This window comes from Spinacia oleracea, chromosome 1, assembly GCF_020520425.1.
Source record: "Spinacia oleracea cultivar Varoflay chromosome 1, BTI_SOV_V1, whole genome shotgun sequence".
Classification (NCBI taxonomy): Eukaryota; Viridiplantae; Streptophyta; class Magnoliopsida; order Caryophyllales; family Amaranthaceae; genus Spinacia; species Spinacia oleracea.
Genome location: NC_079487.1, coordinates 119,336,069 through 119,363,954, shown reverse-complemented (window position 1 = coordinate 119,363,954; position 27,886 = coordinate 119,336,069). Strand labels below are relative to the sequence as shown.

The 27,886-nt window shown below is 36.4% G+C and overlaps 3 protein-coding genes and 1 non-coding gene across 6 annotated transcripts; 1 reads left to right on the top strand and 3 right to left on the bottom strand.

Annotated features, from left to right (window-relative positions):
- The first annotated feature begins 1,230 nt into the window (after positions 1-1,230).
- On the top strand, positions 1,231-7,116 carry LOC110795085 (E3 ubiquitin-protein ligase MBR2). Of its 3 annotated transcripts, none has more exons than XM_022000060.2 (6): positions 1,231-1,417; positions 3,840-5,051; positions 5,145-5,195; positions 5,283-5,381; positions 5,575-5,721; positions 6,717-7,116. In XM_022000060.2, the coding sequence occupies exons 2-6, from the start codon at positions 3,864-3,866 to the stop codon at positions 6,852-6,854; spliced, it is 1,623 nt and encodes a 540-aa protein (XP_021855752.2). In that variant the 5' UTR covers positions 1,231-1,417; positions 3,840-3,863; the 3' UTR covers positions 6,855-7,116. The 3 variants fall into 3 exon arrangements, with proteins under 3 accessions (XP_021855752.2, XP_021855753.2, XP_056698032.1); XM_022000061.2 differs by having other exon boundaries at positions 1,416-1,898; XM_056842054.1 differs by lacking the exon at positions 1,231-1,417 and adding an exon at positions 1,953-2,067.
- A 677-nt stretch (positions 7,117-7,793) lies between these two features.
- TRNAK-CUU (transfer RNA lysine (anticodon CUU)) lies at positions 7,794-7,866 on the bottom strand. Its single transcript has one exon. It is a non-coding gene; the product is annotated as a tRNA-Lys (tRNA).
- Positions 7,867-14,059: 6,193 nt separating this feature from the next.
- On the bottom strand, positions 14,060-16,845 carry LOC110795084 (uncharacterized). Its single transcript, XM_022000059.2, has one exon. The coding sequence runs from the start codon at positions 15,830-15,832 to the stop codon at positions 14,570-14,572; it is 1,263 nt and encodes a 420-aa protein (XP_021855751.1). The 5' UTR covers positions 15,833-16,845; the 3' UTR covers positions 14,060-14,569.
- Positions 16,846-21,215: 4,370 nt separating this feature from the next.
- Positions 21,216-23,828, bottom strand: LOC110795083 (60S ribosomal protein L7-2). The gene is made up of 7 exons (XM_022000057.2): positions 23,675-23,828; positions 22,816-22,997; positions 22,635-22,732; positions 22,490-22,547; positions 22,097-22,176; positions 21,916-22,018; positions 21,216-21,571 (listed from the first exon to the last, which is right to left on the bottom strand). Exons 2-7 carry the CDS (start codon positions 22,993-22,995, stop codon positions 21,356-21,358), a joined length of 735 nt encoding a protein of 244 aa, XP_021855749.1. The 5' UTR covers positions 22,996-22,997; positions 23,675-23,828; the 3' UTR covers positions 21,216-21,355.
- Between the last annotated feature and the right edge of the window lie 4,058 nt (positions 23,829-27,886).

Below are 27,886 nucleotides of genomic sequence, written 5' to 3'. Positions count from 1 at the left end.
GTCAACAGCTAACAATATACAATAAATTTCTACTAATAAACAATCTACGACTATAAATATACATTCAGTCACTTACAAATTAACAATATTGCATTTTAGTAATTCATCAGCAACTATAAAATTAGGGATGTCAATGGGGCGGGGCGGATGCGGATGTAGGTCCCTCCATCCCCATCCCCACCTAAAATTTTCATCCCCATCCCCCCCCCCATCACCCATGGCGGGTACAAAATTCATCCCCATCCCCCCCCCAATGGGTGTAAGCTAAAATCCATCCCCGCCCCGCCACCCAACTGGGTATCCATCCCTGTCTTATCCCCGCTTCATACCCGCCTAATTTTTCTTATTTAGCAAGCATTTGCCATATATACGGAGTAATTAAAGTTAACTATAGAAGAAAATACCTTATGACTAAAGTAACCTATATATTCGAAAAAAATACTCACCATAACAAAAAAAATCCAAACAAAAAACATAAAAATCTCACCTAAATTTATATTATCACCTAAAGATGCAAATAAATCCAAACTCACCCTATTACCCATGGCGGGTATGAAGTGGGGCGAGTAGGGACGGGGCGGGGCGAGTGGGGATGGGGCGGGTTCAACACAAAATCCACACCCGCCCCATCACCCATGGCGGGTACGAATTTTATACCCATCCCCGCCCCATCACCCGCCAAACCTACCTCCATCCCCGCCTACTTGGGGCAGATACGGGGCGGGTCTCCCGCAAAACCCGTCCCACTGACATCCCTACATAAAATATACAGTCAACAGCAAGTGGTATACAATCAACACCGAGTAATATGCAATCAATAACTTCAAATATACAGTCCACACCTAACATTATACTACCTACAATTTTCAAGCAAAATATTTACGAAAATGCCATTTGATTGAAATTTTTTTCCAATCACCGAGATTAACTCGGAATTTCTCTAGAACACGTACTATTGGTATTCTCCATATTATTATTTTGTTAATTTTTATTTTTATTGTTGTTGTTGTTATTATTATTATTTCTTGAGCCCACAAATACATGCATAGATGGCTATGGCGTAACATCAGAAGAAGTATTAGTGGGGAAATTATCTTTTGTTTGGGTACTTAAAAATGACGTAATATTCATCCAAAAGCCGTTGCTAATTGACTTCCATCTAAATCCAACGGCTGTGATTTCACCAAACTTCATATTCTTTTGGTAATCGAAAGAAACCTTTAGTAATTTGTTAGGCCTTGGATCTTACATCACACGTCTCTCTCTTTCCTCTTTCTTTGTGCGTCTCTCTATTTCACACGCATTTGTTGCTATCTATCTTCCTCTCCCCCTTGTTTAATGGTGTGCCAACAAAATTACATAACAGATTTTCCGAAATACCCAGAAATTCATCACCATCATTAGCGATTTTTCTGAGGTGGGCCTTTTGTTTTTCCTCATGTTATGTTATGAGTAGTTATACAATCCAATTTTTATGGATTTTTTATGGTCGTGGATGTCAACTAACTTCGTAAAATCGTGAGTTGTGTACCCGTATCAAAACTCGTCTACATTAATCACAATAATTACAACTTTGTGTGTAGTGAATTTGGTTAAATGGGTCTGGTTTGTTTTATTGTCCCATTGTTTTTTGTTTTTGTGGTTTTTGATGTTTAGTTGAGGAAAATAATTAAGGGTGTGGAGCTTTACAAGCCCCTGAAATTGCGGATAGGAGTGATATTGGTCATAAATAGAAATTATATATATGATGATAAAAAAGGATTGTCTAAAGAATTGTTGAAAGCTTCTTTACCTGTCCTTCAATAAAGGTGGGAGAGAGTTTAGAGAGAGGAAGAGGGGAGGAGAGAGAAAAGAAGGCCGCCTTCTCTTTTGGGTGGAATACACGAGTCGCTGACCATGTGGGTTTTTTCTTCTTCTCTCTTTTTTTTCTTCTATTCTTAGTTTTTGCCTTTAATTTTTAAGGTTGGGATGAACAGAAACTGTCAATGAAATTTTGGGTGAATTTTTATTTTGTCAGAATAAAGTTGTGTTGTTCTTCGTTGATTTCTGATTAATTAGTGATTCCAGGTGATTAATTAACTCTTTATTGTTCATCCGTGGCTTTTGATTGGAATGTTTAATCCTAATTTTATGTGGGTTGATTGTGTTTTAATTTATTGACATGGATTCTATTTTGTTGCTGCTGTTGTTGTTGCATGTCAGAAAACCCTTTTGGTAGGAAGTTGCTGTTTTTGTTAATTCTGACTTTATTGTATGATATGAAGGGTATTTAATTGTTTGGGTGTCTATTTTTAGGAAAAAAAACTGATAATTTACAAAATGATTCTCCTTTGTGTAGGATTGTTTTTGGTATGTGTTAAAGGCTATTATATGATTCTACTTTTGAATTAGTTTTTGAAGGTTTAGGGGGGATGGAAATAGCATGTTGAGATGACTACACGAATTCGAGATGATTGTTGATGAGAGCGACGTGTACTTGATTTTTTGTTGTTGGAAGAAAATCATGTACGGAGTAATAAATAAGTCCATGCCTTGAATTTTCGTGGTTGTTATGGCCGCCACCTTAAGACTGCTTTGTTATTTTAGGGGTAAGGTTATGAACATACAAAGCTTCCTGAGGAAGGAGTTCTTTCCTCCTGGTACTTTTTATGTTGTTGATATCCTCATATCCCCCATCATCTGGTTGAAGTGTTGAACCGAGCATAAAAGAGGAGAAACGTGTCCTGGAATTATCTACTTGCGGCTTAGTCCTTTCAAAGTAGTGTGGATTTGAATTGTTTGACAGTATTATGATTACCATTTCATTTTTGGGTTGTTATGATTGAGGTAGTGAGGATTTGAATTGTTTGACCCTATTTAGACTTACAAACGGTTACCTAAGTAGAGACTGAGTGGAGTGGACTGGCTCACTTGATGGCCTTTTCTTTCGGTCCCGGTGGAACCTGTAATCCAAGATTGGCTGGTTTTTGGTGGTGGCGATTATCTGACTTTCTTCTGAACTTTTATGGGGGGTTGCTTTTTGTCTGAATTCATTAACCAGTGAATCAGACTGATAAATTTCCCTGAAATTAACTGGAGTTCTGTTAAGTGTAAGGATCAAGATTGTTTCCAAATGAGTAATCGTTTGATTTCACCTGTTTTAGGATTCTAATTCTGTTATTGGTATTTCTTCGGGATTGTTTGGTGAATGAAACCGAATTATATTGAGGCTGCTTTGGTTGCAAGGCTTTTTTTAATTTCTTGATGAAGATAAACACCTCTTCCTTTTCTGGTTCTTACGGTCTCTTTGTTTCCAAGTTAAGAAAATTGTGTTGAAAGAAAATTCAAGGGTATGTTTTGATTCACATGACCCTTATGTTGTAAACTCTTTCCTGTTCTATTAGAGGAGTTTTTCCTCAATTGTTCATTGTTCACTGTTCACCTTCTCTTGAACATCTGGATCAAAGCTACACGAGTTTAGGAGTAGGACTTTAGAGTTGACAGGAAATTTTTTGCTCTCCCCATGTTTGATATCTCCAACTGACACTAGTTTGTTTGGTGCTACTTCCATTCTGAGTGTAGTTGCAAGAGTGGTTTTCCATGTTTGGTAATTGCAGTTACTAGTGAACAAAGTTTACACATGTGACATATGAGAATTGAGAACTTCTCTCTGTTTAAGGAGTCATATATCTTACTCATGTGCTGGTTATGTGGTTTTTATGGATGGATCCCTGATTATACATCTTTACTTGTGCTACTGATTTTACTAAGAGTTTAAAGTTGCCTTATATCTTCTTTTTTCTTACAAATTCATAGATGAAAAGCAGAACGCTTACAACTGTTTCTTTGTTATCCTGCAGAACTGAAAATTTGCAAATCTACTCATGGAAGAATATTCCAGTAGAAGATCTTCTGGTGGACTTGCTATCACTAGAAGAGGGCCTAGCCTTGTTTTGAGAGACTCAGCTGATAACAACAGAGATCGAAATGTTCAGGTTTGCAGCCGAGTTGGATGCAGTAGCAGGTTGAACTCGATGAAGGAGGCCCAAACTGGCTCTCCCAGTAAAGTCAAAACTTCAAAAACTCCTTTCCGTTCATCTGCACAGGGAAAGGAAAGCATTGGGAGTTCATCCAGAACTATGGCTTCTCCTATTACTACAAAAAAATCATTTTCAGGCTCGAAAAAGAAATTGTCTTCCCACCTTGATACTGATTCAGAAACGTGCAGTCTACAAGAGGAATCCGAGGAAGTTTCTGGAAAGTCCCAGATGAGGGTTCATCCCGAGCCAGAAGATAATGATCATTCCGAAGCTACATCTTCTGAAGCTGGAAGTTCCAGCTCGGGATCCACTAGCAGATTTTTGAAGAGAAATACTCCGAGGTTTGGGTTGGGGCGCCAAGATTCTGCTGCAAGTTCTTCTGCTTCATTCGGTTTTAAACCGGCCAACCAAGGGGCAAGAACTGGTGGTACTAGTACAAGCAGGTACAATCTGAGGCAATTAAAATGTAACTCAATCTCTGACGTTGTACCATCAGGTTCTTCTCCCTCTCTTGAGTCAAATCTTAGTAGGAAGAGGGACACTGGTGGCAGGAAAAGGATTGGTGAAGCTGAGAGTAGTTTATCTGTGAGAGGTAAGAAGATCAATGGTAGTATGTTGGATGATAGGAGGAATGACTATTCCAATCGTGGAATCTCGATCTCTGATTCAAGGCGTACCAGAAGCTCGAGTCCTGGTAATAACGATGCTGCACCAGTTAGGACTCGGAGGTTATCTGCTAGAACAAGGCTTTCAAATCAGGAAAGTCGGGACAGATTGCCATTAGTTGAGTCAGCCCGAATGAGCCCGTCTTCACCTCAACCTGACTTGTCAACTGATGAAATTGATTTCAGTTTGGAAAATCAGTTCTCTGGCCAAACTTCAGCTAATTCTTTGAGCTCTCTAGGTAGACCAGGCAGCGGCAGTGAACACATGCGGACTAATAGGTCTAGTGGTCCCTATGATGCTGGCATTGCTCGTTCTTTTATGAACCGTGATACCTTAAGACAGTACAACTTAGATGGGATTGCAGAGGTATTGTGTTGATATTTATGCTCATGTTTCCAATTAGTGTTGCATTATTGTGAAATGGATTGTTTAAGATATTGTGTTTTTGGCACCATGCAGATGTTATTAGCACTAGAGAGAATTGAAAATGAAGAAGACCCAACATATGAGGTAATTATCAGCAGCTACTGTGAAGCATCTTCAGAACTCTGTTTATGTTGGACTGTTTTTGTTAACTGCTTTCACCTGATTTTACAGCAATTGCTTTCTCTGGAATCTAATCTTTTCCTAGGAGGACTTTCGTTCCATGACCAGCACAGGGACATGAGGCTGGATATAGATAATATGTCTTATGAGGTATGTGTGCTAGATCAAACTGTAGGATTTATCACTACTTTTAAGATCTTTTTTTTGACATCTTTGCATAACTAAAAATTCATAGACTCCTTTGGATAGAGAAATCTAAATATATTTTCTGTAGACGTGATGAAATAAGGTTTTCCTCGTTTTTTGATTTGGTATGAAAACCGCATCTTATCTACATGAACAGGAACTGTTAGCTTTAGAAGAGATGATGGGAACTGTGAGTACAGCAGTGCCAGAAAATGTTTTGGACAGGTGCCTTGAAAGAAGCATCTACCAGGGTATTGCAGAATGTAGAGAGGAAGAGAATGATGTCAAATGCAGTATATGCCAGGTATCTATCCTTGATCTTTTTTTGCATTTTCCTTTTTACTTATCTATTGACTTGTGATCAGCTTAATTACTGGGAGGTGAGAAAACAGAAAACTTGTTATTGTCAAAATTATGTTTTGCTTGAACTTGTGCATGGAGTTCCCGAAATTTACTACAATGATTAGGTGAATTGTTGGTTGTTTTTGTGTAACCAGCTCCTTTGAACACTTACCCTCTCTCTGTGTTGCCGAAGTGAAGTGACTTGTTCTTTAAATATTCTCTAACACTAAAAAAGGCAGTACCCCTGCTTAAATCTTGATGATGGCCGATATTATTCCAAGCTATTCAGTATGATAAGAACTGAACGGACAAGAGAATTGATATTGTGGACAGAGGATCTTTATCTAGTCGTCCGTGCTTGCAATGGCTTTTCAAATGCAAGAGACTAGTTTAGAGTATATGGAGAATTTTATCTTTGGATTACGATGGAATAAGGCTTCGATATTCACTTGAAAATTTCTTATTTTGAACTAATCGAAAGATTAATTAGCCCTTATTTGAACAGACTTGAACCTGTTGATCCGTTTTAGAACTCATTTTTATTTGTCGGTTGAACTTGGTACTTTGGCAGCCCTTATCTAAAGTTCTAAACTTAATGCTCCATATCTGAATTTATCCTGACCTTTATTTCCAGGTGGAAAGAATTAGTTCTAAATTAAATGTCTCAATAACCTTTCTTTGACTTCTTTTCTTGCTGTGAAATATAGGATGCTGACGGCATTTTATAGAGACTTTAAAAAATAAGTTATTAAAGGTTCAGTGAGGGATATTTGGTTCAATTCACTACTAGAATTTATTTTGGACAAATCAAGTTTTCAGATGAAAAGAACACGACCTTTGCGGCCTTTTCTTTCCTTTATTTTTTGGCAAATTCCTTTATTAATTTATGGAATGAACCTTGTTACTATTGTTCAAAATTGAGCTGACTGTATATTTGAATGAAATTGGTTGGTGCAGGAAGAATATGCAGAGAAGGAAGAATTGGGAAGACTGAGTTGTGATCACAGATACCATTATGAGTGTGTTAATCAGTGGTTGAAACTCAAGAATTGGTGTCCCGTATGCAAGACGTCTGTAGCATCTCCGCCTCCCTGAAGTCTGTTTTTTTTTTTTTCAGTTTGTACAGATCAAATTCGGTCTGTTTCAAAATCTTGATCAGAAATTTGATTTTTCTTTTCATAGTTCCACCTCTTTTTCCCACATTTTTGTACATATGATGAACCGTTCATCTATCTGTCAACTAATAATCCTGGGCCTGCCCTTATTAAAGGCTTGATCATGGAAATAGGTTGATTTTTCGCTTCCTTTTTTAAAGCAGATTCTCAAGTAAATACACACCTTTCCTTTTCTGCTCTAATTGTCACTTTTTTTTACCTCTGTTGATGAACATCACAATTGTCCATTGTCTTATGCATCAGACGACGTTCTACTGTCATTTTTCTGCATGTACCAAATTTGGGTCTGAAAGTTGGTGGCAAGTTGGCAACTAAAATACTCCATACACGGACTAAGGTGTTGTTTTGTTCGGTTTCAGACATATTAACTTCAATTTTCCATCAAAAAAAAATAAAACAAAAATAATTGAGTAATGATCGAGTAAAACTTGAAAAAATGAATTTTGGGATTGTCTGTACTCCATGGACAGATTAAGGTGTTGTTTTGTTCGATTTCAGACATATTAACTTCAATTTTCCATCAAAAAAAATAAAACAAAAATAATTGAGTAATGATCGAGTAAAACTTGAAAAAATGAATTTTGGGATTGTCCATACTCCATGGACAGACTAAGGTGTTGTTTTGTTCGATTTCAGACATATTAACTTCAATTTTCCATCAAAAAAAAATAAAACAAAAATAATTGAGTAATGATCGAGTAAACTTGGAAAAATGAATTTTGGGATTGTCCATACTCCATGGACAGACTAAGGTGTTGTTTTGTTCGATTTCAGACATACTCCGTATTAACTTCAATTTTCCCGTCAAAAAAAAACAAAAACAATCGAGTAATGATAAAGTAAAAGTTGAAAAAAAGAACGCCCACCGTGGGGCTCGAACCCACGACCACAAGGTTAAGAGCCTTGCGCTCTACCAACTGAGCTAGACGGGCTTGTTGTTTATAAAAACATCTATTTTACATATTACCACAAAGTGTATTATTATGTGACCCATTATTTTTTCCACCTCTACTATTCAACTTATGGACGTTTTGGTTGTGTTTAGGGCCGTTTGTGGTTTGCCCGTTTAGGTCTGATATTTGTACTTGCAATTTCCATTTGCCGCAGCCACGAGTAAGGTTATCAAAATCGCAATTCCACTTTGAATAGGAAGGGAATCGTAAAATCGAATTATAGAATCGTAAGATTCTACGAACAAGATAATCAATATTTTATTCTCAAAATTCATTTAAAATGCTTACATAGGTAAAAATACTTAATAATTGAAATATATAGTTGTTTAATAGCTAAATAAACAATCATTAACAATATTTATTTATTAATAACTTTCTCAACGTGATTTAAACTTATGAGGTTTTCGCTAGTAAAAAAAAAAGTGTAGAATCGTAAATGGAATCGTTGACAATATTTAAATCTTAAAATCGTAAGATTCTACGATTTGAATCGCGATTTTAATAACCATGTCATACCTCCAAGAACATTGTGGCGAATCATAGTAGCTGCAAAAAAATCGAGAATGTCGTGCCTGATTGTTTTAGCCGCAGAAACAGTTGCAACAGTTGATAGGACGTTAATTATCACATGATAAATACCAAGAGTGATTAGAATCTTAATTATCACATCAAAATAGTTCATAAATAACTTTGCTTCAGAATATCTGGTAGGAATTATATGAACTGTCTGATCAATTCTTCAGACAGCAAGTTTATCAGCAAAATTGCTTCAACGAATGGGAATAACATTCCACAAAACTTTTACAGTTCAATCTCTAAGCACAGTAAAATAAAAAAATTACAAACTATTCACATGCTTCAAGCTTCATGTCTTGATCAAGCCGGACAAGTAGATTGGTTCATCAACCGGGACCAAACCCAGAATTTACAACTTGTTTTTCTTGATTATTGTCAAGCAAGCAGTTCACCTGGTCACAAAAAACAGAAAATTTACTGCAGTATTACTCTAAATGCAGAAAAGAGGGATTTTGAAATTGTCGACTCAATATCACATTGCAATCGTGATTTTTCTGGGTGACAAATGAATTGCAGGCACTGGTAAACGAACAGAGACACGAAGAGAGGAAGAGAGCAATCAGGAACAATGTATGAACTTGGCTTACCTTGACAAGGTGGCTGAAAGAAGAAACACGAAGCTGATAGTGTCAATAAGTTTACGAGTGCAAGTAAGAGTGCACAACCGTTCATCTTTTCTTTTATATCCAGACAACAAACTAGCTGAAGTACTTAAAATGGAGTTTGTGAATACAGTAGTTAGCTTGTTTAGACCTCACATACAAAAGGCTAAACTTGAAGAGACAAAAACAAAATCATAATCCCAAAAGGATGAATCAGGGATTCTCACTAAGACCAATGAGAAAATTTCCAAAGACAAAGAACCAAATCACCCTGTTTTAAACAGCCCCAACATAGCTAGTTCAAACTACAACCCTAAACTTCATCTGGCAATGATATGGTTATACCACAAAAAGAATCCAAGAAAAAATACACAGGAATCCAGGATTCCTCTGCAGAGGTGAATATGTGTATACAGAAGTGTATTAATAAATTTGGTCCTGCAACGCGTTAACAAGGTTGACTCATCAACTCTACGGCTCTACCCTCCCAAAATTTCTCACTCCTTTCCTCAGAGTCAATTCATAGCACAGTCAAACAATAAGCATTGCAGAGGTGAATATAAATGTATAGAGTTGTATTAGGGTGCGTTTTATTCACCTAATTTTCACTTATCTTTCATGAACTTGTCTGAACTTAACTGATTACTGAACTAATTAAAACTTATCAAAACTTATTTTAGTTATAAATTGTACTTGGTCAACCCTTATTTTTCCTGAACGTATCTCATCTAACTTATTTTTCCTGAAATAAGTGGAAATAAGGTGAACAGAAAAAGGTGAACAGAACAGAGCCTTAGTCAAGCTAGTAAATTGAAAAAGACCAACAACCAAGCACAACGTTATGCTAGAAATAATATGGTTTTGTAACGCGTTAACAAGGATGACTCATCGACTCTACCCTCCCAAATTTCCTCACTCCTTTCCTCGAGTAAATTAATAACACAGTCAAACAAGCATTGCTTCATATCTTTCTTCCTCGACCACTTCCAAACCAAACAAATCCAACCTCCTGATAATAAGAGGTTACATCAGAAATTTAACATGGGCTAGTAGATGCTACCATATCTCCATATAATGGAGTATTTTCCGCCTCCCACATTAAAAATCCCAATTACATGCATGAGCAGGGATTGACATGGCCTTAAAAAATAAGATAAATATATGAGTAAAATTAAAGAGGAAAACCCAGAAACAAGAGAAGGAAACGCTTGACACATCTTATAACAAGATATGCGTCTCTAACTTGGAGAAATCATCCCCCAATGCATCAAACCCAAGCCTCGGGACTCAAATTCACCAAATCCTATTCTTACCTTTAGGGAGGAGGGTTCTTTCAGCATAGTCAATTAAGAGGGGTTTTGGCAAAAAATTATAATATAACGAAAAACAAGTTACAGAGCTTATAGCTGACTAGGGAGTAAAGGGGTGTTGGCTATTTAACCAGCTTAAGGTCTTTTAGTGTTTGGAAAAGAGCTTATTGAGCCAAACAAGCAGTTTTGCAATAGCCTCATAGTTTGAAGCTTATTGAAAGAACTCTTTGTCTTGTAGCCAATCAAATGACTTATTTACCCTAACAATTTTGAACAGCTATCAACTAATTTTACCAAACAGCTATTAATCAGCTAGTCAAACCAGCAGATACATTCAGTTGATCAAATAAGCCCTTGCAATAAGTTTTAGCTGACAGCTAAGCAAACAGCTCTTCGCATACCAAACATGGCATAAACCAAAAAAAATTCAAACAAATATGGAAAAAACCTGTGCCAAAAGGTGGAAGCCCTCTCAAGAATACGAGTTTTCCCAGAATGCCATAAGTAATTACCAAGATATGCAACCACCAAAAACAAATGGGTAGGAAGATAAAAGCAAGATGCCTCCCTTGAAGTGGATTTAAACTATCCATAGATGTGAATACTGGACAAAAGACACTAAAAACAGTTACCATACATGACATTGCATATGGCTCAGCAACCACCTGCAATCTACTTTCTCTTTCCTCAAACTTACGTATTGGATTCTGTTATTGGTTGTTTGATCTATGATCTAGACACCCTTGTTCCCTTTCGAAACGATGGCAGAATGGAGCGAAACTAAAGCACCTTCCACTTAAATGTAGAAACTTTGAACATTTGAATGCAACCCTGCATATAGCACCAGAACGACAACAAGAAGTCCAACCTTGCAAAAGTGAGAGCTCTTACCACATAGGAAGTACTTGTCCAAATCAGGGAAAAGTTCCTCTTGTTTGCACTCTCTGGGTCTTTGAACATATATGTTTACAGAACATGGTCTTCAAGTAAGAATCAGAAGACTTAGCACCAAAATATACTGTACAATGCCCCATTCTCTCGCCTCACTAGTTTCTTCATCCAAGAGTCTTTTCATAGACAAAAATATGCTTCTGCTCCCGACTATAATGTGACAGAACTTTCAATGTATCCACTATCTGCAGCCAGCACAAGAAAAGATCATTGTAACAAGAATTGAACAAAGTTTCTTGTCATTTAACAAGCAAAGCTGAAATTGGACGATAGAAGAAATGATCCCAAATCCTTCATCAGTTATTTTTCAGTAGTGCCTCACCTCATGCCACAAAAAACAGGTAATGAGATTTAATCAGATGCTGGTTACTTTACTTTGTCTTTTCTTTTTTTTCCATTTGCATAGATACTATACCAAAAGCAGGACAAGAAAGGGGTGATGTCAATATAGATTATAGAAGGAATGCAAAAAAAAAAAAAAAACACTGTGCCTCAAACTTATGAAGCATGGAAAGCCAGTACAGCTAAGTATGAAACACTTAAACGCAACTATACAAAGCTTCACGATAGAGAACTTTAACTTTTTATTTTTCAGAATCTGACAGTTTGTTCACTTCTGTTTGCAACACCAAATTGCTAAGGGAAACAGCTTCCACTTCATCCTTTTTCTTCAAGACCATAAGCACATCCTGAACTATGCTGTAACCAACAAATAGTCTCTATTATCTAACCCATCTGTTTAGCCTTATGCAATAAGTAAGCAATCTCCTCTATGAGATAAAGAAAACGAAATCCTGCCACTACTAAAAAGACAATATGAAAAAAAGGAAAGAAGCATGTCCCCTTTAAGATCACTATTTTCCAATATATCGCACAAATCATGCTTCCCTTTCTCCTCTCTGCGTTTTATAAGGGAAAGGGTGCATGAAATAGTCACACTAATGGACATCGGGGTGTGAAAACCGTGGCAATTAGACTACTTCCATGCACATTTTCCATCTGTACTGCTGCAGGTACATAATTCGGGTACTAATATTGGTGACTTACATAGTATGGTGCTTCCAATAATTATTCAATGAACAGTGTACAAGAAAATTACCCATTACTGGAGAAGGTGAACAGCTCACAAATAAGAGAAAAGACGCAGTCCATTTTCTCCAGTACTACTCCAATGCCTGAAGAAGCCACAGGGGGGGAGATAAGAAAAACAAGTAAAGATAAATAAAGATGAGAAAATCCTCGATTGGATGAAAAGAGAAATGACACTATGACAGGAAGGTGTTTGGAGCTTGTTCTGCAGCAAAACAAGATATCGGAGGCTCCCTCAGTATTCTTGGAAGTTTCAAACTCGTGTGGAAGCATCCTGCACTAGAAATAGACAGAATACTGTAAATGCGAAATGAAAAATTGCTCTTAAACTGATGAAGCACATATAGATTATAGAAACTAAAAAGGGCTAGGGTTGTTCATCATGCAGTGTTGAAAGACGGGACGCTGCAGCGACAAAGAACCTAGACCAGTTAAAAGATCACTTGTCTTTTTCCTGTTTATCATATCAGATAATCAGAAATATCCGCCTCCTATAAAGCATACAGTAAATTTCCTGCCATGATATAATAAACATAAACAGAGTGGAGTAGACTCTTTTGATCAACTTTTTCCAAAGAGATGTCTACTGATATACCATCACATTTCCAGTATATGAAAATTAAAAATTCAAATATACAGACTGAACTCTCAGGACCCGCCAAACAATTTTACGGATAAAGTTAAGCAGCTAGAATTTGTCTCTGCATTGTTCAGAGGAATGCTTGCACAACTCCATAATGACTGCATATGAACAAATTCTAACAAAAAACGATCCAGTTATGTCATAACGTGTAAACCAAATATTGAACCAGATAAGAGTGAGGGAGACCTATCTCTTTGGTGCAATGCGACCTGCATGACCATAACAACAATCATTACTTCAGTGCCTCAGGTGAGGCAGATGCCTAAGCGGGCAGGGTAAAGGGGTCAAAAACAAACAGCCTTACCCCAAACAAAAACTATTTTTGGTTGACCCTTGTATTTTAATATATTAACTTAATGCCTGCAAAAACTTTATAGAACATAGCAGCATAAAAGTTCATTGAGTAATTTTAATTGTCATTTGTATGATTAAAATGTCAGAAATTTGCATCAGATAAAATCAATATTTTCATAATTTGAAAAAATATGAATAAATGCTGATATCCACTTAATTGCTTACAACTGAACAGACACTGCATATTTCTACTGAATCTAACACTTCTGATCCTGTAATTCCTGCAGCATGGCCCCTCCCAAAATGAAAGGGGGGAAATTTGAAACATTCCCCTTGCTTACTACTTAGACACTTACCCATGGACAATATAATTATGTTTTGACCAGAGATATGGTACAAAATATTGAAGGAGAAAAGTCAGGGGTGATCCACAATCCTCGTATAACTCCACATTAAAGCTCAACAATTGAGTAAAACTTGAGGTTTATGAGGAGATAAAATTAGTCCCAGCAAACATTTGCAAGAACATGTAGCAAAGTAAACCAGAAAGAATATCAAAGAACATCAGGCCATAAATGTGCATTACACAATCATCTTCAAAAAATGCTGAACTCTTTTATTGACAATAATATAATTTATGTTCAGAAGCAAGTTCTGCAGGTCACTCACAGTGGCAATATCCAGAGTCAAACTACAACGACAAGATGTAAAGAAGTTAATGTGTTATTGATGTTGGAATTCCACTTTAATCTAAAAACACATGTAGAGCAACATTGCAGCTCTTACATTATGTGAATAATTACCTTTACCAAGCTAAACAACAGTATCCCTGCAAAACTTTTCCATGTTTCCTCCTCTTGGCAGTAAATTACATGACTCAGGCAGAAGACAGCCAACAAGAATGCTAAACATACAACAGAGCAACCACCACTGGGGCATCCCCGAGAACCCGTTCACTGGTGGCCAGTTAAAAAATCCCTGATCATGAACAAACTCTGTGAAAGGAGCTGTACATACATTGAGCTCAATACCCTCATTTGATCTTACGAAGGTAGAGCTGCATCTAATGGGTTGGAATGATCTGGCTTGGGACAGAGGCAAGATTTGAACTGACATTGACATCATTAATAATAACAAGTCATAATTAACATGTTCTTCAAGCCAGAATGACCAACCCAAAGGGATTAAAGGGCAAACCCAAATATTCTTCATAGATCTTATTCTTCAAATGTCTGCATGGATATCTTCTCCAACAGCAAAGGCCAATCTTCTCCAAGTTGTTGAGGATTTAGCTCCATTGCGACCTTAAAATCAAGCAGAGAAACAGAATGATGAACTCTTTGTTCTTCTAAAGGAGGACCACCACCACTTTGCATATGTAAATGATTACTGGGAAAGACACCGTTGATAAGCTTGTTGTGAGTTTGCTGCTTCTGAACAGCATACATTGACGTGTCACTTGTAGATCTACTACCAACTAACTCTAAACAAGACCTCACTAATTGCTTTAAATATACATCCAACATGTTATTTAAGGTATTAGCACATTCCGTTGTAACCCCACAAAGACCCTGTGCAGCTGCTATCTGCTCCATTCGCCTCCTTAGCATCTCACTGTCAGACAATCCGGCAATATCAAAGCAGCTAACATAATCACCAATGTGAGTCACAGGTAATGATTTGCGGGCTCCACCAGCACTCGCTGAGCAAAACGGAATTCCAAGAGGAGCAGTTAGAGGACTCTTGGAGACCTTTAACAGACTAGCGTGTTCCGCCACTTCCCCATCTGCAAAAGCAGCTACGTTATTCTGGTCTTTACTTCGAATGACACCTGGAATATCTACAGATTTCTTTATTGTCAGTCTCTCTTCATTCTCTGGTTGCTCAGCCAGCCCTCGTGGTGGCTGCAAAGGTCGCTGGTAATCGCAAGGAGTAAAATCCATCAAATCCCCATTTTCAATCTTCATGCCACTATCATCTGTAGCATGATGTGATGCAGAATCTACCTTCCCATTCGGCCCAAGAGGACTCGGCCTATCTTTAAACTTCCTTTCACGGATCCCAGACCTCACCTTTCTCGGAGACATAGTCAAAACAACCCCATTTGACCAAACAGGGGCAACTGAGCTTTGATTCTGGGACACAATTGCAGCAGGAGCATGTCCATCCTCTATTACAGACAAGCTCTTTCCAGTTGCTATAGCCGATTTTGCGGGACCCGCTTCGTGGACGGACGGAGGAGGGGTCTTGGCACTACAAGCATTCTTCAGAATGGCCTTTATAATCTGATTATGTAAAGGGAGGTTTTCCCTCCCAAGTAACCGATGACAAGACTTATCAAAGTCACTCTTACTTAACTTCTGATTTATAAACCTGTTCAAACTATAGAAATACCTCCTAAACCTGTCTGGGCCAACCTTCTTGAATAAATGAGCTTTGAGCTCACCAATATCCATTCGCGGACTCTTTTCGGGTTGCATTCTTTTATTTATTTAACAGTCCCGCCTACAAATTCATACAAAAAAAAATTCCAACAATGACAAAAGCTAACAGCAAACTGCCCCTTCAATTCAAATCTCGGCAACCTTCAGCTTCATCACCTTAAACACTCAATGAACTTCAACCCAATACCTAACAACTTACTCAAATTACCCAAAAATGCCAACACATAACCACAATTACTAACCCACACTCAAAACCCTAAATTTCAAAAATGACAACCGCACAAGTAGCAGAGATCTAAGTTGCTCGAACAACTACACACCCAAACCCTAAAATCAACACTTACCCAATTCAAATCTGCAAGAAATCACAAAAACCCTAAGTTCAAAATTCACCAAAATAAGCAACAAAGCTTACGACGCCTCGACTTCAAACGGTAAAAACTGTAAAGCGCGTAACTATACCGTTGCTCAAAATCCCACATTTCCAATTCAAAATTCACCGAAAGGGTAGCCTTCAATTCCCAATTTAACCACTGAGATCGCCGAGTTTAACTTCAACATATAAGATCAATTAAAATTACAAACTTCCCTGATTAATTTTTCCCCCTTTTTCCCAGAAAAAATCCCAACTTGCAGAGAACATACAATTGAAAACAAAGGGCAAATGGGAATTCAACTATATTTACCAGAAACTGATTAATTTGATCAATTTCTGACCTTATTTTCCGCAAGCAAGCAGCTTCAGAGGTGACTGAAGAACACCCCAAAAAATCAACTTTCTTCGAATTGTCAGCAAAAATTGGAGGAAAACCCAGCTAGATTATTTTCTCTCTCCTCGCGTAAGTGCATTTGCTTCTTCTCTCTCTGAAATTTTCTGGGTTTTTTGTGTTTATTTTTATTTTTATTGTTATTTTTCTTTATTTTTTTGGGAGCTGATTTTTGGAGAAAGAGGGAATTAGATTTTGTTTTGCAACCCTCGATCGCTGCTTTCTTTCTTTCGCTCTCTTTCTCTCTCCTCTTCACTTTCTCTCTCCTCCTTTGTTGCTCTCACTTGTGTAATTATTTAATATTTTATCTTTTTTTAATTGACAAATCCCACATCTAGTTACCAAGTACTAACTCACTTTGGTCTTTGGGTAACTAGTAGTCAAGTACTAGTAAGTGACCAAGTGAAGTGAGATGGACTTTGATAGAACAATTCTTGCATTTTGAATGCATCCTAAATGGTCACTCTTGCATTTATGTTAGCATATCTCATATCCTTATCAAAATAAAAATAAAGTTAAATAGGTTTGTGTAGCTAGTCTCGGTAATGTTTTTTATATACGATGCACATTTTATTCGAATTACTATTGTATGATGGATATGCGTGATTGAACTTGTGTCACGGTGGTAATAATAGAGTAAGTGTTTTTAGTTGATCATTTTTCACTAAATTATCTTCTTGGGGATCTTGTGTTTATTTGAGAGGATGATTAGGTTAAAGCTTCATTCATCTTTACGTAGTATATTGTTACGGGATTTTATATAAGTTTTTGTAAATCGAAAGTTATAACCCTAACAATGTACTTTGAGTAAGTGTTAAAAGACTATAGGGCTTTTGTTCCCCTTAGCATAACTTCAAAAAAACGAAGTTATTTTTGCTAACATTATATTAGGCTATTTCCTATTAAGCAGTTTTAGGCCCTATTAATACCTATTATGAAGGCTCGATTTTGACAAAGAGTTGAAGGTGAATCTTGACAACTCGGGTTATTTCCTTATGCCACCTCGTTAGCCTTTATTAGGAATTATGAGTCGCTGAGGAAATCTAGTACAAACTGATTTCGATGGTTCGAGAAGGATAAAAATAGTATTTTGGCTTAGTGCTTTTTCATTTTGACCACTTTTTAAGTCGGGAATGAGACTCTTTTTTAACTTTTTTTTATTTTTCTAAAGGTAATATGCGTTGTATTTTCATTACACCAAGTGCATGTCAATGGGTAGAAATGTCAATTCGATCATATCATCAAATGTCTTTGTTTAGATCTATATTGGAAGAATCACACGATCGACATATAATGCAAGGTAACTCTTTCTCCAAGAGGAGTCAACTATGTAGGAGTACTAATCCTTCTACGTAGGACGAGCGCTTGCTACTATAAGTGGTCACCCTTTTACTCGTACATGAACTGGTCGAAGCAGCAGCTCTTGATAACTTTGGAGTGACCGCTTTAATATATATCCTTTGATGAAAACTTCAAATTTCTCCCTTTTCAATTATTTTTGTGAATTTATCATCATCCATCAATTGTATATATGTAAAAGAAAGATATATAAATACATAGAAACTAAAACAAGGAGTTTTGATTGTGTATAATCACTTATCCTAAAAATAACGATTTAAAAATAAAGTGAAAATATTGAGCAACAAATGGGGAAAACCAAGTAAATATACCAAAATAAAACTCACATATCATGCTCTATTACCTAGTCATTTTCTCGACCCGAGAGATTATGATAAAAGAACGAGGAGGATAACGAAGGTTTGGAAGTCTCTTCAAAGGTTATGCATGTAAAGATTCAAATTAAGATTTTCTAGAAAAACGAAAACGTAGAATGAAACAAACGTTGAAGTTAAAACATGAAGTGTATTTACTCTAACATTGTTATCCAATGATGATATTACAAGATTCCCACGTGAAATCTACAAAATAATAAATTAGATAGGAGATAAAGGAAATTTGTCATCACATCATAAGATATGATCTTCATATTCTTAAATTGCCACCATCTCCACCAATTAACTAAAACTCAATCCTAAATTTTGAATTATTATCCATGAGGGATTTATTGTTGGGAAATGGAACCGAGAGTAATTACATTACTTTGTATATTACAAGATTATTCAAATTTACATTTGTGCACATGAGTTCGTGTGTGTAATTTTTTTAGGTTATGATGTCTTTTCTCAACCTATTGTGGTTGTTGATTATGTACTTCCACCATTTTTGTTTGCAACATTTGGGGATTTCGACACAACAATTATGAAACATATTAATAGTGTGTTTGAAAAGAGGAATTCGGAGGAAAGGGGTGGGAGAATGACTGAATGAGTGAAGGATTTATCCTCCCTTCTTTGGATATGATTTGAGAAGAGGCTAGGGAAAGGAAAGAAGTAGAGGGATCTATTTTCTTATATTTAATAAGACAAATCTTATAATTTCCATGTTGGTGAGATATGGAAAGAGAAAATTATTTCACTTCTTCTCTTCCTCCACCTTTATCCCTTTCCTTTGCTATCTACTTCCCTTCCTTCCTTTTCTCGCAATTTCTATCTGAACATGTAATAAATGAAATGAAAAAAGCGTCTATGCGATGAGGAGAAAGATATAGTGAAATCTTGTGAAAAGAATCTAGCATATGACATTATTTCGACTAAAAACAAAAGGAAAATTGAAGCTACCAATCACAATTATGTTAGGTTTGCTTAACAAGATCACAACTTTTGAATAACTCAAGACAATCCTCATCTGAAACGGTGCTCAACAAAGATGATTGTCACGTGTCACATTTGTGTTTGCCATTTAGTTTTGTTAAAAACTTTCATTTTTATGTTTTTCATTTTTTTGAAATAAAAAAATCCACCACATCAATTTCCCTTTCCTCCCTCACAATCATCACTACCACCCCGTTTTCACTCTCCTTCCTCACTACCATCAGGTCCATCGCCACCACATTTTCTCCCTCCTCTACGACCTCAATGCCTCCTCTTCGGTGACGTTATCTCTACTCTTCTCCATGCCGACTATTTCTAGATCTCTCCTCTAATATCATCACCACTGAGTTTTCTCCTATCTCTTTCCCTTCCGACTTCTCTCTTCTTTCCTTTATTTACCGACGTTGTTCTCTCTCATCTCGTTGCCACTAGCTTCTGTCTTCTCTCCTCCCTTCGCCACCCATCTTCTCTCCTCACTGCTCCTCAGTTCACCGAAGGAAAATGGTCAAATTCTTTGGTTGCGAGAGAGTTGTTTGGTTGCGGGTGCAAGGAAGGGACTATTGGCCACGTGAGCTGGGAGAAGCCTATTTAGATGCGAGTGTGGGGGTATGGTTGGCTACGAGAAGGAGCGAGGAAGAAAACAAACTCAAATTTCAATTTTCAATTTTTTTTAATAAGAATATAGTTTCAATAAGTTTCTTTGTATTGTATTGGAAGGAGCGTGAAGTAGGGAAGAAAGCAAACTGAAAATCTCTTACTTCACATTTTTAAAATAAAAATGACGTTGCATATAAGTCCCTTTGTAAATCACAAAAATACTTTGAGCATCTCAAAACATAAGTAAAAATAACCTAAAGAGAGTCTAACCTCAAAAACCTATCGATTCTCGAATTTAAGCTGAAACCTTAAAGAACACCTGGATTTTGAGCTATAAATACTTAAAACTCGATTTTTGTATTGCAACATACTGACATAGTGTTCAACTTGTTCGTTAATTTTGCCCTCATGTCCTTAAGAGTTTTTATGTTTTTCTTACGGCTATAGTCTTGGTGTATCCAAGTTCATCAGTTAAGACTTTGTACATAGAAGTAGTTAATAGCTTAATATTGCCACCTATAATGAATTGTTTGTTGATTTTTTTTACTAGGTAAGGAAAAAAGACCTTACTGGACCAGCACCTCTCAAATATTTCACAGTTGATGTAACTCGACCCTATGACCAACTAGCTCCAAGTCACAAGGTAAGATCTCCTAGAGCATATTACATTCACCCGGGTGCACGGTGTACCCTCTCATATTTTTCTCTTTATATATGAGTGGTATAGAAACCATCAATGAATATAAAAGTACTTTGGGTTCACGATGCACCCGAAAGCACATAGGTAATAATTTTAAAAGTTCTTCACCAACTTATGGGGGTTATGAAATTGTTGGTTGAGTAATAATTTTAAAAGTTCTTCACCAACTTATGGGGGTTATGAAATTGTTGGTTGATACTAATCTATTAAGATCTATGATAACATGCACGTAGTACTTCACACATAACTACATACTCCAAATGACCTATGCAGCAATTAAAGACTTCTGTTAGTTATGCATTAAAAATAAAAAGCTACACACATCAAACTGAATTCGTTTCAAGCAACTAAAGTAAGAATCCAACAAAGAAATGGTTCACTTCTCATAATGAAGAATGACTGGCAAAATGATGTACTCTTCACAATAGAATGAATTAATGTGATTTTTGCAGAGGAAATCCACAACATGCTTGAATGGTTCACTTCTCATAATGAAGAATGACTGACAAAATGATATACTCAAGTTCACAATAGAATGAATTAATGTGATGTTTGCAGAGAAATCCACAACATGCTTGAATGTATAATGATAATTCTCATTTGAAGAGAGATTGAAACAGATATTTAAAATGTACCTTAGACGATTCTTCAAAACTTTCAATCCATAATAAGCAAACATAAAAGAAATCCAGAAACATAAATTCATTTTTCGAAGCTCTATCAAAACTCAAGATTTGATTTTAACCTAAACAACACAGGTTCAAAAAAGGACGGAAACTACACCCTAGTTCATTCTCCTGATAAGCTCGTTAATGAAGTTCTCACGGTTTCCAGCATCACCACCTTCAACAAAGTGGTTCCTCTTCTTCTTTAGTCCACCCAAAGGAGCAGATAGCTGGAATGGCCATAGGAAGTTGTTAGCCTCCTTGAAGTGTGGTCCCACTGTAATGATCTCGTGGATAAGATCTTCGACACAGATGATGCCGTGCTTTCCAAGAGTCTGTAAACAAACAAATACAACAGGTTGGTAAATTCCATAATCATAAAAAAATCTAGGGTTGAAGTCTCATTAGATTAATCATCATTAACCAAAAGACTACTAATCTGAATAGTCACTTCCATTAAATAAAATGCAACTTCATATCATTCTCTATGCACAATAAGCTTGGAGAAAACCAAGATTTGGATTTACTACTAAACAACAAAACACCAATCATAAAAATATTTAGCCTTGTTTTATAACCCAAATTGAAGTAGACATAATGCAAGTGTAATTAATTTTGTATGTATCCCTATGACCTATTTGTCTAAAGTGAACAAAAGAAACATATGTAAAGAAATTACCTGCTCAACAATGGAGTTATCGGTCAAAGCAATTCTTTGCTTGTTAACCTTTCCATAACCCCTCTTGTAGATCAGCTCCCTCACACTCTTCAAGTTAGGGTACCTGCAAGATTGAGCTTTGGTCAGAATCATTGTAATCAAATTAGACACGGAAAATAAGAGTGCAGGAGAGGACATATACCCAAAGGTAACAAAGGGCTCAACACGGTGCAACATGTTCAATGTAGCCTTGTTCACCTTCAAGAAAACACCGTTGAAAATCTGCATAGACAAATAACATTAAGCACTAGCAAAACAAGCAGAGAACTAAAGAAGTACTATGACACACTAAACACCACGGCAGAGATGCAACTAGCAATATAACAGAGGCAAATCACGAAAAAAATCATATCAACAACATAATTCGTTTTTTATCAGCTATACTCTCCAGAAATGAGATATCAACCAACCATTCATTACAACAAAAAAACTAATCTTACAGAGAAAACACAAATAAACAGGCGCAGAAACAAGCAGCAATACAACTTGCTATATAAACCACACAACCACACATTATTAAGTTTGTGTATCAAACCTGTCTCAACCGAAGAAGCTGCAGAATAGACCTTGTCTTGGGGTGCATTGCGTTGATACTGGACACACAAATCAATTACCATTAATGTCACATACTTAATCCACAAACAATCAAAATTCTTCATGAAAAAGAAATGATCACCCACCCCCTAATACGGATGATAAAAAGGAGCTTAGCTTCTGGCTCAACATAGAATCCACCCTTCAACTTAGCCTCCCTTCTCAAACAGATCAGCTCTCTCTCCTGAGTACCAATAAAAATCAAATTTAGGCCCTAATCTTTCAACACATGGATGAATTACCGATACAACAATAAACATGACGGACCTGGTTTTCGTATTCCTTTGCATACTGCTGGGCCCTCTTAAAGATCAGCTTCCTGTTTTCACTCCTCTTTGTCTTCTGAACATCTTGCTCTTCCTTCTTCGCCAAAGCCCATTCGGCCTCCCTATTCTGCTTTTTCAAAACAGACTCTGGTACAACAACTTTAGTTGCCTCCTCACCCATTTCTGCTCAACAAATACATCAAACAATCTCCAATTAAAATCAAAACAAATTACCCAGATCATAACCCATAATTATGCTAAAACTAACAAGTAGCTTATCCATGTCATATAATGTGGCAAACTGGACAGCAGGTATAAATTCATTACAAACACCAGAAATTCAACAAATTTTTAATAATTTATCATTTTTAAGCTAATCAACAAATTTTGCTAACCATTACAGACACAGAACGCAAATTTGTCATGATAAATTGAAAACTAACCACATAAATTCAAATAATCTCGCATATCCTAACTACGCCCCAAATCACAGCTAATTTTCCCAGGTTCCTACATTCGTCAAGAAAATGGCAATACATAATCCCAATTTTTGAGGTAGAGAAGAGTATCTACTCCACTAAATCACGTTCATCACACAAACATCCAACTTTAGTAGTAAATTAAATTTATTTTAAGAACTAAGTTCGCAAAACTCTGAATATCAAGATTCATGAAATCATTTCTCAAATTTCACAAACAAAAGTTATCAAAAAGATGCAACCAAATCGACAGAAGAAAAAACAGGGAATATCATCTTACAGAAACTCGATTACTCAGATCAAATGCAAAGGTAACAGATTAAGCACGGTGATTGTTCGAAGTCGGAAGAGAGAAAGAGGATAGAGAAAGTGAGAGAGTACCTTCGAGAGTTTGAGCAAAAACCCTAGCCGCGCAAGTGATGGGAGAATAGAGAGAGAGTGGCAAATGTAGCAGAAATTAGGGTTTGTAAGGAGGAAGATGATACGTTTTTATTGGGTTAGTAAAAGCCCAAGGCCACAATTAGGTTATGTTTTATGGATCAATAGACCGTGTACATTTTCGGGTTGGATCGCCCCGTCATAGGAAACATTCGGGTGGATACGGCCCGTTTAGGAAAATTGGACTTACTAAGCTACTATGGTCCATGGTCTATGGACAGTTGAGCATACAGCATAGTGGTTCTTTCTTGGAAAAAAAAAATAAAAAAAAAATGACATTATCTTGTATCTGGATCGGAGTCTATGAAATTGGAATTGAGTTTTAACGAGTTTCGATGAGTTGGTCACCCATATTAAAGTTGGTTCGGTTAAAGCTTGACTCAGATAACTCGGTGTGTTATTGTCTTTATTCTCTTCGCCTAGAAGAATTTTTTGAGGTTCGGTTCATTTGATATGAGTATTTATAATCTAGCCTATTGGATTTGATCTCTTGATTTTATCGAACAATGCTTAAGTCATTCCCATTAACATACAATCTAGGATAACTTCAAAACTAAAACTAATTGCATTTAATTGTACTTTCATGGTTTAAAGTTTTGGGTCAATATATTTCTTAAATTTCAAATGTTTTTTTACAGTTTGTTCTAAAATACACTTAAAGTATTGACTAGTTTGGGATAGTATTAGAGTTTTAGTTGATACGGAGTACAAGATGGAAGAAGACTCCTATCGCACAATCATGAACATTAAGTTTAGTTGTACTATGTAGTTGTATTATTTCATTTTCATAATAATAATAAGGTGAGTTTTAGCCTTTCTCGAGGAAGTAGTAGTACAAAGGTAATGTGGAAGTTAAAAATTATGGAGGGGTATTTAGAGTAACATGTCTGTGGTGTTTTCTTTTGTTTTCTTTTCGACTAAAAAACGTTTGCAATGAGTTAATTCTATTGAACTCCAAATCCGTGAGTTAAAACAACCATTTGGTAATAGGCATGGAAATGTTATACAGTGTTGGAATTTGATTCATAGTATAATATTTTAGTTAGATAACGAGTGAACGTTATCCACTACATGTAGGTTGAACTTGTAGGAATTAAGAACCAGACCTTGTGTTATCTTTTCAACATTGTTTTATGAAGTTTTTTTTTGTTTGGTTTTAATTTCATGTTCTTGTACATTTTAGTACATGAACATCAATCATCTATTGAACAAACTTTAGGGGAGTTTTTTTTATGCCAACAATACTCGGCTAAGATAACAAATGAAAGTGAAACATTTGGAAAACATTGGTCGGCGGAGATTCTTTTTCTTACTTTTTCTCTCAACCTCTTTCTCCTTCACTCCCTCTACCCGAAGGATCGAACGAGCTAAACCCACTCTTAATTTTCTTTATAAACTCAATAACTTGTGAAAGACGGACGAGGGACGGCATAATCGATTCAGAATACTTTAGTGAAACATACAAATTGCATACTAAGATCAAAATTAGTCATAGTTTAAAAATCAACAATAAAAAGCCCATCTGATCCATTCTTTTCTTACGTTCAATAAATTAGAATTTGGGGCTTTCAAAGTACTAATATAAAGTTCAGTACAACAAATCATCAAGTGAGACAACGTCGTTGTTTAGGTGGTCTAGTTGCATACATAATTCATCATATGCATGCATAATTACCAAATACTAACAATAATTTAACAAACACTTTTACACAATCAGTTGATTCAATAAACTAGTTGAACTAGATAATACAAACAAGTAACAACTAGCCAAACCAGCTAACAACTCTTAGCCAAACAAGTCCCTTCCACAAATAAGTACTCCGCATATCCTACCCCTTTAAAAAGCAAGGAGTGCCTTCTAAACTTCTCTTAAGAATAGTGTAATTACCTCCACACCCTTGCAATCCTTCACGATTTACAGCCCTGCCACTCCCTTTTCCTTGCACATGATCGACCATCTGTCCTTCTCCCACTTCCCTTCTTCTTTCTCTTCACCCTGGTTGTGTTTCACCAATAAACTCTAGCTTTGCTCATCCGCTCCAGTCTCCTCCGCCTCCCATCTGCCTTGCTGCATCCATCTTCTGATATTCCAACCAATATGTTTTCTTTCACCTTCTCACTCCCTATCTATTTCTTTCTGAATGCTTCCAACCAACGTGAGCATCAAAGTAGGTTTTTAGTGATACAGTGAAAGAATCGAAATTGATCATTAAGAATCGAGATTGATCATTAAAAGATTGAATGGAAGGAAACACGCATTTGCAGGCGTCAACATTCGGTTTATTATGCGCATTTGTTGTGTAGCTCCGGTATACCAACCGCTTTCTTGGTGGCCCGTTGTTTCCAATCTGTTAATCTCATTTCTAATACTCATCGTACTCTGCGCTCTGCTTATACTTTGGGTATGTCAACAACCCCTACTTTCCCATATCCAAATCAACCTTAATTCACCGAACTCCAATTGATTGCCTTTTTTGTTGTTGTTGGAGGTGATTCATTGTCCATTTTGTACTCTTGTGTGTGGCGTGAATTCTAGGGTTTCACTGTTTGGAGGTTGTTTCGTTCCTAGAAGTTTAGCAGTTGACGTTGTTGTATCGTTATTTTCGAATGTTCGTGTGTTGATTGTGGATGGTTTAGATTTATAGATGAGCACATCGGTGGAGGTCAAATTTCATTTTGAAGAGCTTCACAATGGTTTTGATGATATCCATTGTCTAATTGGGACATTGGGTTGCTGCGTGTTCACATTTGAAGATCTCGATTTCCAATTGAGTTGTTAGTGCCATTACCTCACATTACAATTGACAGAATTTCTAAGTCAGTCGATAAAATGCCTCTCCCTGGTATTTCTCTATCCTTAATCTCTACCTCCCATCCGATATAGATATGATTTGTTTTATCTTGATCGTCATCTTCAGTTTTATCAATCATATCATTTAGGGAAACCTTCTGGGTATCAGATAGCTTTTTCTTATTTGGACCTAAGTTCAATTTACAATGTTGGCATGTATGTTTTCTTCTGTTCATTGAACTTTTTGTATATTCTTTCTTCAAGCCTTCTATATGTGTTGCAGTGAAGATGAACAAGGTTGTGAGAAAGAAGTTGCTTATTTTATTATTATTAAATTCAAATTCTGAATGTGTTTCCTTTCCCTCTAAATTATACGTTTCTTTTTCAGTGAATAGATTACATGATTCGGTAATGTCTACTTTATAAACCATATTAACTCTTTCTACTACGTATTTGCAGGCACGAATTTCTTAAAATGTTTGCACTAATTCCTTACAATATGTTTAGTCTTGAGTTCTTGACAGACAAGACACCACTTAAAACATGATAACTTGAGAGTGGAGATTGCATAGCTCAAGTTGTGTAGTCCATAAATTACAAAATCCATCTTTGACAAGTAAATTCAAAGTCTCAAATTAGTCCATCTTCACCAGGGAATATCTCGGTATTGTCTCCCTCTTCTTTGATTTTGACAAGTAATTCACTATTTTTGGAACTCATGATCTCTTGCTTATGTTGTTTGTTTGGTTTTTTTTTATCAGTACTTAAAGGTTGTAGGACGAGGCATACTTGGGCTTCTTGCAAGTGAGAGATTTCTTAATTTCTATTGTTACTTATTAAGGTAATTGGGTTTTAATCGATGGGTTTCGGCACCAAACATTTGTTGAATTTAGTTTTACTCTCTTATTTAGTTTGGGAATGATTTTTTTTGATTAAACTGCTCCATAATCTATTGGGTAATTGGGTTTTAGCCGATGAATTTCGGCTCCTAGCCTTTGTTGAATTTAGTTTCACTCTTTCTAATGCAGTGGGATACTTAGTTTGGGAATGGTTATAAGTGATTTTGATGTTTAGGCATGCTTTAGTTCTTAACTTCTTATTGCTTATCGTTCGAGGGTCATGTTGAGAATTGGATTTATCAGGAAGGCGGCATCTTGTCCGATCCGGATAATATTTACTTATTATAGGGTCTTAAAAATGAGTAGAAAGGTGGAATTCCTTGGTGTCATAGTGTTGGTTATGCTTTGGTGACTTGGATAATCTGATACTTTATGTTGCTGTTTTAAATCAGTTTTTAGTGTTTGACTTTAGTTGATTTATGGTACTTTTGTTCCAAATGTTGGGATTGTCTTTTATTGAGATGG

Excerpts from the sequence above, each read along its gene's own strand:
- LOC110795085 (XM_022000060.2), top strand. The coding sequence starts at position 3,864 with ATGGAAGAATATTCCAGTAGAAGATCTTCTGGTGGACTTGCTATCACT. Across the intron at positions 5,382-5,574 it reads TAGATAATATGTCTTATGAG|GAACTGTTAGCTTTAGAAGA; the intron begins GTATGTGTGCTA and ends CTACATGAACAG. Across the intron at positions 5,722-6,716 it reads TCAAATGCAGTATATGCCAG|GAAGAATATGCAGAGAAGGA; the intron begins GTATCTATCCTT and ends TGGTTGGTGCAG.
- LOC110795084 (XM_022000059.2), bottom strand. The coding sequence starts at position 15,832 with ATGCAACCCGAAAAGAGTCCGCGAATGGATATTGGTGAGCTCAAAGCT.
- LOC110795083 (XM_022000057.2), bottom strand. The coding sequence starts at position 22,995 with ATGGGTGAGGAGGCAACTAAAGTTGTTGTACCAGAGTCTGTTTTGAAA. Across the intron at positions 22,733-22,815 it reads CAAAGGAATACGAAAACCAG|GAGAGAGAGCTGATCTGTTT; the intron begins GTCCGTCATGTT and ends ATTGGTACTCAG. Across the intron at positions 21,572-21,915 it reads ATAACTCCATTGTTGAGCAG|ACTCTTGGAAAGCACGGCAT; the intron begins GTAATTTCTTTA and ends GTTTGTTTACAG.